Raw genomic sequence first — 12,534 nt, 5'->3', positions numbered from 1 at the left:
CTCACTAATTTGGTCATGATGATTAATTTAACTGAAAACCCAGGAAAGTTAGTGAGGCTACAAATAATTAGACAAACCAGGAAACCCTCAGTTAAGCTGTAACTCACATAAAGTGAATCCCGACCAAATCCTCATAGAATTTTGTTTTTAGCTACTCCAGTTTTCTTCTGTTATCCCAGAGACGTACTTTATAATTTAATTGCCAATTCTTAATTAGCCCCATGTGAATGTGTGTGAGTGGGCCCTTCAGTGGATTATTTGCTCGCAACAGGGCTGGGTATTTCTTGAACAACCCTGAACTGTACTAGGCAGGTTACAGAATTATTTTATGAGATATAATTTTATGTGAAGTTTGTGGTATTACATGGTGACATGTCATGTGAAGTTCAAGTATGTAGTATTATGTGTCTGCCCTCCAGTGGCCAGGCTTGAAAGGTCTCTGTAACCATCCTTCTGCAGTAGAGTTCAGAAGCTGTTGTGCTCTGTTCAAGGGTTCACTTTCAACCTGTGAGGACCCCAGAGTGCCCTGTGTATTGTGGATAATAATAAAACAAGTTCTCTCACCAGTGTTTCTGATTTCTCTTTTCAATTTTACAGATTACATTGGATGAACCTGCGTATGTGACAATGCCCCAAAAGGTAAGAAAATCATGCTCTCAATGAGATCCATCCTTTACATTTACTTTCAAGAAGTTTATTTTGTTAACATTTCTCCTTTCTTTAATAATTTGAATGTGTTTCACAAATAGATGCTATTCCGGTCAGTTTATTATCATTGTTCCATGTTTTTGTTTTCCCTGTTTTGACCCTTTTTCTGTTAACTGTGTTCTACTGGTCATTTCTCAAATGTTTTCAGTTTGCTAAAATGCTAATGCTAATGACAAGTAACACTCAGACATTACAAGTAAAAGAGCCAAAGCTGTATCAGATGGTCTTATAACTTACATTCTGTGTTATGACACCCAAAGGTAAAGACAGATATTTTTGTTTTTTGAATGAAAGATTGAGACATGAAACACAGTCAAAAGCCAGGCTAATTTCTCTAACAGAAAAAATTCATAAACCATGATGTCTAACCCAAACTTCTTCATGCAGAGAAACATCGATCCCGCAGGGTCATGGGGGTCTGCTGGAGCCAGTCCCAGCCAACAAAGGGCACAAGGCAGGAAACAAACCCGGGCCAGGGTGCCAGCTCACCGCAGGGTGCACACACTGGACAATTTAGAATCGCCAATGTACAATTACCTAACCTGCATGTCTTTGGACTGTGGGAGGAAACCCACACAGACACGGGGAGAACATGCAAACTCCACGCAGGGAGGACCCGGGAAGCAAACCCGGGTCTTCTATCTGCGAGGCAGCAGCGCTACCCACTGCACCACTGTGCTGCCTGCAGAGAAACATTAAACAAAAAAACAAATACAAGAAAATCTCCACAACAAGTCATTTCAAATTGTATGTGCCATCTCAGACAACAAGGGCAGGTATGATGCCAACCTTTCTACCATTGTTTTTATGATGTTATGCACCGACAATTTCTGTTGAACATTCTCTTGAACAATGGCATAGCAACCATCAACAAAAATTCCTAAAAATGGCATCTCCCAAGGAAAATTAAAATTGAATCACAGGAGAATTCTAAAACTTTTTAACACTAGCAACACGCAAACCTCCGATCCTCCCAAGCTCAAGGTAGGTGATGCATACCAGCAGATTGCCGCCCCATATGTTCTTGATGCTTCGTGGATGTCGGAGCTGTCATTCATCTTTCTATCATGTAATCTGCTTCAACAGTTTGCTTCACACTCAGCAGATGTTACTGCTCTTATTTTTCTCAGCACCCGTGTCAAGTTCTTATCAGCCTGCCTATGCAGTTTCTTGTAAGAAAAACACCAGCCCTGGTAACTTTGTGGGGCTTGTTGGCAGCCACATGACAAGTGTACCAGCAGGTTGCATGAGGCTGATGCCGTGGCTGTCCTTCATTTTTCTTCTTATCATATAAGTGCCTTCTGCAATTTGTCCCATGGTTAGCAGATGTTCTCTTTCCAGCATGTAACATTCTCCATCAGTTTGCTATAAGAAAGACTCAAATCCTAATAACTTCATAGAGATTGACATCAGTCAAATGTTGTGTTTCCCCAGTCTGTCTTATCTTAAGCTTTCGATTAAGACCAAGATGAGGTTTGTAGCCCCATCGATTCATGAGTAATCGCGTGACAGACAGTCACAATGCTTAATGTTTTATATAATATATATCCATCCATCCATCCATTTTCCAACCCGTTGAATCCGAACACAGGCTCACGGGAGTCTGCTGGAGCCAATCCCAGCCAACACAGGGCGCAAGGCAGGACCCAATCCCGGCACAGGGCGCCAACCCACCGCAGGACACACACACCCACACCCACACACTAAGCACACACCAGGGACAATTTAGGATCACCATTGCACCTAACCTGCATGTCTTTGAACTGTGGGAGGAAACCGGAGTACTCGGAGGAAACCCACGCAGACACGGGGAGAACATGCAAACTTCACGCAGGGAGGACTCGGGAAGCAAATGCAGGTCTCCTAATGCTACCACTGCGCCACCGTGCCGCCCATATAATATACAGTATGTGCCAAATAATGCAAAGAGTACACAACACGTATTTCCCCCTTATTGGGGCTCGTCAGGTATACACACTTTTGTATCCAGTTTGGCAGATACTGTATAACTTATCTATGATCTGCTTCTTGCAACTGAGAGGGCGTGGCAGATGTTTGCCGACTGATCGGCCAACCACAAGCGTTGCTTGGTAGGTAGCCACCCAAATAATCATATTGAGACACAGAGGAGGTACTTCTCCTATGCTAAAATCCATTGGCCTGGATGTGTGGCCTATAGCGAACCTGCTTAACAATCCTGAAATGGTTTGGCCGTCAGAGTTGGGGAAGGTGAGGCAGAAGGTATTGTTTCTTCCTCCTTGTGAGTGGTATGATGCAGCATTCATGTACAAGAAAGGGATAAGGCAACTAAGAGAGAGAGTGGAGCCACGTGGAAGGTCTGATGGAATATTAAAGCAATGGTAGTGGCACTAATGGAACAAACAAAAAAAATGTATTCTCCATGTGAGTTATCAAAACATTAATTTTTCCTCATTTTTGAGTCATTTATGAGAAGAAGAAGCTCAAGCCAGACAGTGATCTGTAGCAACAGACATATATAATAATAATAATTCTTGATTTTTATTTAGCGCTTTCCACACTACTCAAAGTGCTTTTCATAAAGATTGTGGAGCCTCTTCATCCACCACTAATGTGCAGCATCCACCTGGATGATGCGGCAGCAGCCTCTTTTGTGCCAGTACGCTCACCACACATTAGCGATGGTGAAGAGGTGAGAGAAAGAGAAACAATTAGAGAAAGGGGATCAGAATAAATATGCTATTGAAGGCAATTTAGCCTTGACATCAGCATACACCCTGCTCTTTACGTAGGATGCCCACAGATCTTCTATGACAAAAGAGTGTCAGGACCTCGGTTTTATATCTCTTCTGAAGGGTGGCACCATTTTTACAGCACGGTGTCCCTGTCAGTGCACTGGGGCATTGGGATCCACACACAGACCCCTGCTGGCCTCACCAACCACTCTTCCAGCAGCAACCCATGCTATTCCTAGATTGACTTCCATCAAAGTGCCAACCAGACCCAAACCTGCTTAGCTTCAGGTGGATGAGCAACGTCATGCATATTGAAAAACAGTGGCACTTGCCAATGCATACGACTGGTTCCTTTAAACTGTGTATACGCTTCACGATAATCAATATAGAGAGTACTGGTACATTTGGTAGTTTTACAATATTGACAGTTTGAGTAACAATAAGAATTTCACTACCTTTTTTCTTGAAATAAATTCAGCCTATAGCAATGGAGGAAACAAAAATTTTGCCTCAAAAGTGTTTCTCATATTAGCTGAATTATAATCCTCAATGTAAGAATGAGTATTTTACCATAGTGTTCTCAAATCCAATTCATCATCCTGTGAGGGCTGGAGCCTGTCCGAGCAACAAGGCAGGAACAGGTGCTGAATGGAGTGCCTGTTATCATAGGGCATACACAGGCACACTGGGACCAGTTTAGCATTACAGTACTTATTATTATTAACCTAACCATACAGCTTTGGAGATGGCGAGAGGAAAACTCACACAGACACAGAGAAAATATGAAAACAAGTTCTAGGAGTTTGAAATTGTGAGACATCATTAGCCATTACTGCTCATTGCTGCCTTAAAAGCATGTTTTTTTTTGTATTTTAATTTTTTTAAATGAAACTTTGCAGTAAATACATTACACGGTGTTGCAGTGGTTAGCATTGCTGCCTTGATCCTGGATTGGAATCCCGTACCTGTTTTCTGTCTGAATGGGGTCTGCTCCTTCTTCCTGTGCCTGCCTGGGTCTTTCTTCTGACCATTCCAGTTTTACATCAGCATCAGGAGGACATGCACGATAGGCGGTGTCTCAAACCTGGTTAAGCTACAGGGTCTGAGTGGGCACTGCCATAACTGGCAACGGACTTCCAAAAACATGAACTGGACTCTGTGGGTCTGAGAACATTATGTTAAGCCATACCTTTTAATTCAACTTATACTTTTTTGTATTTTAGGGTTCCAAGTCAATACCAGAAAAGAAAACACAACAGGTGAATTTCCACAACTAATAATGAAATAAAAGGTTATAATGAATGCTTTGTTTAAAAAGAATGCATTTTTGGGGTACCATTGTTGCACAGTGATTAGATTTGCTACTTCACAGTGCCAGAGAAGTGGGCTCAAATCCCAGCCAGATCATCATTTTTGTGGACTTTTTACATATTACATGTGATTGTGTGGGTTTGTCTGTGGATACTCAGACTTGCAGGTTAGACTGAATTGCGGCTCTAATCTAGCCCTGTGTCTGCGTGAATGTTCTCTGTGATGGACCATATCTGGCTTTGACCTGCAGTAATACCATAAATTGAATAAAGAGAGAATAAAAATGAATGAATGGAATGGAAGTATTATTACATTTATTGAGATGAAACTCCGAGGAGGGGTTTTGAAGACCCTTCTAGAATTAATGAAAAACTTGTGTTTGGTTGGGTTATGAGGAAAGTATATCAACTTAATTATCTACAGCTGCTGGGGTCCCGGTAGTGGCTTCATAGTGAGGAGATGTTTGTAGACATGTGGAAGTGCATTTCTAGGGTTAGATATTGAATTGTGCACCACCTGACCACAAATTCAGAGACAATCATTAGCTCAGTATCAGGGCATCTGAAGATGATTTAGCACCGGGTTTCCCACAGACTTGCAATCCAGAAGAGGAAAAGGGCTGGTCATTCAGGCTGGTCCCGTCCCCTCCACAAACAGCTCTCTGTGACTCTGGCCATCCCTGGCCCATCAATGTACCACAGTGCTAGGATTTTCCTTATGTTTAGGAACAATTCTGACTTCAGTCATAAATTCGCAAATGGTAGCCTTGCACCACTGGCTCCACAGGAAAGCACATACACCAAAAGTCTGAACATGCAACTCTTCTCGTACTCAGCAGGATTGCTATTGTGACAACACGTCATCAGCAGGGTAAAACTAACCTGTGTCATAATGGTCTGACCCGAGCACACATCCCCTATTTGTAGGTGAACAATCCAATGCTTGGTGAAGTTTGCTTCTTGATGATCAGAAGAGCAGATCTTGTCACAAACAGCAGACACAAGAGTCATAAAAAGGTTTGGGGCAGCCACCCGTATAATATTCTCTGGCTGCATATCGGTAAATTGCTACATTGATGTGCTTAGAACGGAGTCCAAAACAGAACTGATTAAGTTAGTCAAATATGGCAGTGTTAAAGGCCAGAAAAGGAAGTGAAGTAATCGAGGACGGAAGTGGAAGGGTCCTCATCCATAGGTTCGGACCCGGACATGACGTCATCAAAAGGGCCGGAACAGGAAGTCTCTTCGGTCATGGGAACTTCACCAGAAGTGACGTCATTAGGGCCAGGTGGAATTTCCCGGGAATGGTCTGCAGGAAAGTGAGAAAAAAGATCAGTGCACTCTGCCACCCCCTGGTCTGGCATGGAATTACTCTTAAAGACCCTTTAGCTGCCTCCCATGCACACGTGTGTGACAAGCTCAAAGGATCAAAAGGGAACATCACCATGAATACCACAAGCCAGTTATCATTGTGGTAACTTTTTTGATACCACCTACCTAAAACTCAAAAAAAACCCAGAAGGATTGTAAGGACCCTCTTTCACGCCTTGTATACTTACTGAAAATTAAGATCAAGTGAGTTTTGCCATTCTTTCCATGGAAAGTTTCCAGCCTCCCAGAGCTCTCCCAACATTGAATTTCTGGATAAGGATGTAGAGAAAAACAACTGCTCATCAGAATCAGAAGTCAAGATGAAGGTTCAGACTCAACCAGGCTGGAGAGGATTGAAGAGTCATGATGAGCAAGTCAGAAGACAAATATATAAATAAAACGTTTTTAAGTCTTTGTTGAAAACAATAGGCAATGAACAGGACAGTATGCCAAACCTGAGGCAAAATGGACAAAAATCAAGCAAGCACATCTGAAGGTGAATGCTGTAAACCTAAGGAAAATTCATTAAAGACTTTTGCACTGCTAGAAGCAAAATACAAGAGTGGGGAATAAAAGTAAAAATTGATTTTTATTTTTCTACCTTCTTCCCCCACCACTTTCAGCATCTGTAAGCCAAGCCACTAGCTGAGATGGGCAGTGAAAGACGCAATTCAGCATGGAAGCTCGGAGGGGTTGCCTATGTAACTGGTGGGACAATCCAGATGAGAAGTCACTACTGATAGGGAACTGCGTACAGTATGATACTGAGCCAAGAGTGTTGACACCTACTGACCAGGAAGTGTCATTTCCCATAGCAGAAGTTGGACCTTCTTCACCAGAAAACCTTTGACAAATGCTATTATGGCTACTCCAAGACATTAATGAAACTTTGTTGACCCTGACACAAGAAACATCTAGTAATTTCTCAAAGCATGTTTTGTGCATTTTGTTTAATTTTTTTTCTCTCTCTCTCTTTCTCTGTTTTCATTAAAGATCTACTCCAACTTGAAGGAGGAACCTGTATATGTGCCAATGGCTGCAAAGGTAACTAAAACCATAAGTCCCGTTGAGCCAGACACATAATGTATATGTTCAGAGACAACCATGAGTGAATTTTACTCAAAATTGAGTGGGGACAATTGGACAGCACACTAAGTGTCGCATTTCTAAGCCAATCCTGTGCCACACGAAGGCAGCGCTCAAAGTTGGAGCTCCTAAAGGCAAAAAGTGATGCTGAAGTTGTCGACCTGATCTAACGGAGAGCAAGCTTTTCACTATAATGAACTTTTTACAGTCAAAAGATCTCTGAAAAATTTAAAATATAAAAGTTTGTTGCATGTGCAGAGAGAACATTGTGCATGCTAAAAATTAATACATTTCTGTAACATCAGATTATACATTGGCTTTCAAAGGCATCAATAAGCTAGCAGTAAAAGCAAATGATACGTTGTCACAGGCGCAGTATCTGCTCTCTGTTGTTATGTTACGACAGTAGTGTAGGAGTCAATTTGAGGTTGAAAGATTTGGCAGCTATATTCAAGAAAATATAAATTGCAAAATATGCATTCTAAGCAAACGGTGTGTCACACCTCATCAAAAGAAGGCAAAAAGTAATAATAAAGAGCCACAGGCGCTGCAAATTTCAGTACTCAGTCGATAAATATGTCTAATGACAAAGGTAGAACTATGAACACAGATGCACAATGTTCACTTTCTAACAGCACGTCTAAACAAAAAACTAATGTGAGCTAAAACTGCTGTCTAATTGGAAAAGAATTTGAACGTATAATATATACTGTACATACACCACAATGCTTATCCACATCTGTTTGCTGTTGTTATGCCATGTAGTGATGCAATACTCAAAACAGACAGAAAGAACTGCAGCACTTCTCAATTGTGTGGCTCAAAAGTGTGTCAGGGTACATAAAACACGAGACATCAGACAGACAAGCCTCTCTTCTGTTTGTGAGGTCCAAACACCCGTATTCCTTACTCCTTATTGCTACATTCTATGCACTCTACTTCTGGATGAGCATTCATTGCCTGTTATCTCTCATGCACATAGAGCCCACCCCATGACTAAAGACAAAATTAAGCCTGTATAATATTAATGGTGTGAGTCACAGGGTATGACAAATTACATGGCTGCCATCATGGGAGAGAGTCACTGACTGCCTCTGACTCACTAAGTTTATGTAAATGAAGGATAAACCTGAAAATTGCTGGAAAAGTCACTTAATGTGACATGACCTTAATTAAAAAAGCAATTTTACAAACTGAAAAAATAACCGGCAATTTTATAAATCCTTTCTACATTAAACCCAGAGGCACCTCTGTATCAGATTCTAATTATGATGCAAAGAAAATTCTTTCTCTTTACAGACCTCCAAGGACCTTTGGGATGAGTCTGAATACGTGACCATGATATTCAAGAAGAAACATTCAGAGAAGAGAAAAAAAAGGGTACAGTATTCTTATATGAATTCGTAGTCAATTTTATACAGTGCCCCTTTGGCCAAGATGCACTTTGATAGACCTTTATTGTATACTAGACATTAAACCCGTTAAAATAACGGGCGCTAGAACAGTAGTGCATAAACATTAGTAGGAACAGTCTACACTGTGAGTGGAAAAAAAAACACACCAAAATGTTTTTCATCACATCTTCAACAATAGTCGGCCGATTTTGATATAATTTGGAACATTGTATAAACTTATGAGTAATTAATACAACTGTTGTTGGAAAACATATTACATACACTTTGTATCAAACATTAAGTAAATCAGCCGACTATTGTTGAAGATGTGATGAAAAACATTTTGGTGTGTTTTTTTTCCACTCACAGTGTATATTAAATGGCGAGGGACCTTGTATGTGGCTGTAATATGTGTCACTATATTGTGTGCCTTTAATTTTCTCTCTCAGTAATACTGGTTTGTATTTCTGTGAAATGCCTGTAATTTTGTCTGACAGTAATACAGTGGAACCTCGGTTCACGACCATAATCCGTTCCAGACCGTATGAACTGTATGTAAATATATATTTTTTTTAAGTTTTTAAGCACAAATAAAGTTAACAATACCATAGAAAGCACAGCGTAATAGTAAACTAAATGTAAAAACATTGAATAACACTGAGAAAACCTTGAACAACAGAGAAAACTAACACTGCAAGAGTTTGCGCTACAGCCTTATGACCCGCTCGCTAAAAACTCTTTTTTTAATGAGTTTTAAGCACAGGCGAAAAAATGAACATTTGAAAAATCTGTAATTTAATAAACAACCAAGAAAAGTAACATTGCAACAATGCACACGTGTGCCTGTGTGTGTCTCTCGCGTGTGTGTCTCTTAAGCGCACGCCTCTGTGTCTGTGTGTGTGTCTGTCTGTCTCTCGCCTGTGTGTGTGTGTGTGTGTGTGTGTGTGTGTGTGTGTGCGCGCGTGCCTGCGCCTGTGTCTGTGCCTGTGTCTGTATCTCTCTGCACAGGGAATGCACAGGAAGAGACTGAACACGTGCTGTGTGGCCCTGCGCATGCGCACTTCACCAGAAGACACACACACGGACACTGGACGCACACAAGGGTTTTATTAAAGAGGATGATAATCCCCCTGTAGCAAGAATGTAACTCAGTCAATCCCATTATTTTATGCAGTGCCTCTTCACTTAAGGCGAACCTTAATCAGTCTCAGTAAAGTTTTATTTTAGGGGTGGGGGTGGGTTAGTTTCGAACCTAGTTTTGTTAAACTTGATTTACTTGTAAGGAATGTTATTTGATTTTAATAAATTCAATAAAATTTAAAAAAAAAAAAAGTTTTACATTACTTGGTGCCACAATTGGCATGTGGAGTGTTTGGTAGCTTTTAGTTTGCTTTTGATAATTCATGCCATTTGTATTTGTAAACATAAAGGAAATTATAAAACTCCTTTTTTTATTTCAAAACATCCCAATATACATTAATAAATCATTCTTTAGGCAATTAGATTCAACAATAACCTAATTTATTTGGAATTCAAAACATCCACGCATCAAAAGAGCGACCCTACAAAGACAAAAGGCAGAAGGTGGCATGGCTCTACCTAACTTCCAGTTTTATTACTGGGCAGCAAATATACAGGCGATAAGAACCTGGACACAAATAGAAGAGCATACACAGGCATGGACCGCAATAGAAATAAAATCCTGCAGTACTTCTTTGTATTCCCTGCTCTGCGCTCCAATAAACACACGCTATCGGCAATACACTAATAACCCAATTGTGCTCCACTCACTTAGAATCTGGAACCAAAGTAGAAAGCATTTTAAGATGGAGAAGCTTGTATCTGTGGCACCTCTGCAAGAGAACCACCTCTTTCAACCTTCACAAACATATGCAGTTTTTAATATCTGGAAAAAATTTGGAATTAACTTGCTTAGAGATCTTTATATAGATAACGTCTTTGCTTCCTATGAACAATTACATTCCAAATTTAACATTCCAGCTATACATTTCTTTCACTATCTTCAAATCAGAAACTTTGTTAAACAAAACCTTCCAGATTTTCCTCATCTTGCACCCTCAACCATGCTGGAAAAAATATTGCTCAATCTCAAAGACTTAGACTCTATCTCTACAATATATAAAATCATTTTACAATCCCTCCCTTTCAAAGATCCAAGAGGACACTGGGAAAATGACCTCTCAATTAATATATCAGAAAAGAAGTGGAGTGGAAAGTAGCAATGCAGAGAATTCACTCGAGCTCCATATGCGCAAAGCATACAATTATACAACTCAAAATTATATATCGAGCACATCTGTCTCGACTAAAACTCTCCAAGATGTTTCCAGCCGGATCCAACCTGTGAACGCTGCAAACAAGTCCCAGCCTCACTAGGTCACATGTTCTGCGCCTGCACCAAATTAACATCATTTTGGACCAAAATTTTTAATTACCTTTCAGGCAGCCTCAGTCTCACAATTCCTCCTAACCCATTAACAGCTGTGTTCAGTGTTCTTCCAGAGGGGTTTAAAGTGGAGAAAGACAAACAAACTGTGATTGCATTCACTACACTTTTGGCACGCAGACTTATTCTGATAAGCTGGAAGAACCCAAACTCTGTTTTAAGTCAGTGGGAAACCAATGTGTTATATTATTTGAAGTTGAAAAACATCAAATACTCAGTTAGAGGATCCGTAGAGACTTTTTTCAAAACATGGCAGGATCTAATCAGTAATATTTTAAAATAAGCTCATAAAGCACAGAGAATTTATTAATTTAGGTATGTTTACAAGCCTTAAATTTAACTCTGTTTGGCTTGCTCTCTCTCTCAGGGGTGGGGATCGATCTGTTCTTAACTTAATTTTTCTTTTTAAAAACTTGATTGCTTTGTATGGATTGTAATAAAATTAATAAAAATAAAAAAAAAATAAAGGAAATTATAGACGTGAATTGTGCAGTTATGTCTATGGCTATAAGTGACATTTCGGGCTTATTCTGCACTTCTACATTCTGCATTCATTCTGATACCAAAACAATATCACAAAATGGTTAAAAATAGCCTGGCAGTTCTATATTCACAAAAAAACATAAGTCATCTCAGTATGAAATTCTCATTAAAACTCTTTGTCTTTGCAGGCCTCCAAAAATCTTCAGGATGATTCTGAATACGTGACCATGGAGTACACAAAGAAATGTTCAGAGAAGAGAAAAACACGGGTACAGTATTCTTACATAAATTTCCTCAGCCAGCGGCCTTTCTTTGCTTTCTTGAGAGCCTGATCTAAGTTAGCCTTACACAATCTTTATTTTGTTTAGCACCCATTTAATGATGATGAATTTTAGTCACTTTAATTAATTTAGCTTCCCTTTACAGAAGGTGCCCCTCAGTTAGTCCTACATGCCCATTTAGTGAAGGGGCCTAATCAGTGTTAGAGAAAGGAGATGACAACAAAAGTAGCATGGTCACCCCATATAACTGATTTGCAAAATAAAGAAAAACACACAATAATGGCGGAGACGCCCTTTCAGATGCAAACTCACAAAAGAACTGACAAAGATGATGGAGCTTTTGGTTTTCAGTCCTTTCAGCAGGAAGAGGTGGGTCCAGGTGGACGGACACCGGAGTTATAGCTATCAGTCATCTGGTCTGCAGAAGGAGGAAGAGAAAATGCATGAGGTCACAGCCGCAAGCCCTGTAGCGGCAGTAGAATTACAGTCGCTTAAGCCCTTCAGCTATCCCCTACGTGCATGCGTGTGACATTAGTAAAGGTGAACTTCAAATAGTTTTAGTTAATCTTTATTTAGTGTCCATTAATTGAAGATGCTCTTTTGTAAACCACAGTTATACTTTATTGTTCAAAGCGCCTACTTAGTTAAGTTAAACATGAGTCATTTAATGACGTCCTCCGAGTATATTGCATCTTCATCATGTAGTGCCTATTTAGTGAG

The 12,534-nt window shown here is 40.2% G+C and overlaps 1 protein-coding gene across 2 annotated transcripts in view; it reads left to right on the top strand.

Annotated features, from left to right (window-relative positions):
• The window catches only part of LOC120529692, a 75,242-nt gene that overhangs the window by 55,350 nt on the left and 7,358 nt on the right, over positions 1 to 12,534 (top strand). For both annotated transcript variants that reach the window (XM_039753739.1, XM_039753738.1), the window contains 5 exons: positions 598 to 639; positions 4,646 to 4,681; positions 7,097 to 7,147; positions 8,489 to 8,569; positions 11,722 to 11,802. In XM_039753739.1, coding sequence (XP_039609673.1) covers positions 598 to 639; positions 4,646 to 4,681; positions 7,097 to 7,147; positions 8,489 to 8,569; positions 11,722 to 11,802 — 291 coding nt within the window. The remainder of the gene's footprint in view (positions 1 to 597; positions 640 to 4,645; positions 4,682 to 7,096; positions 7,148 to 8,488; positions 8,570 to 11,721; positions 11,803 to 12,534) is intronic.

Source organism: Polypterus senegalus, chromosome 5 (assembly GCF_016835505.1).
Source record: "Polypterus senegalus isolate Bchr_013 chromosome 5, ASM1683550v1, whole genome shotgun sequence".
In the NCBI taxonomy this organism is placed as follows: Eukaryota; Metazoa; Chordata; class Cladistia; order Polypteriformes; family Polypteridae; genus Polypterus; species Polypterus senegalus.
Note: the sequence above shows the minus strand (reverse complement) of the source record. Positions and strands in the feature narration are given on the sequence as shown.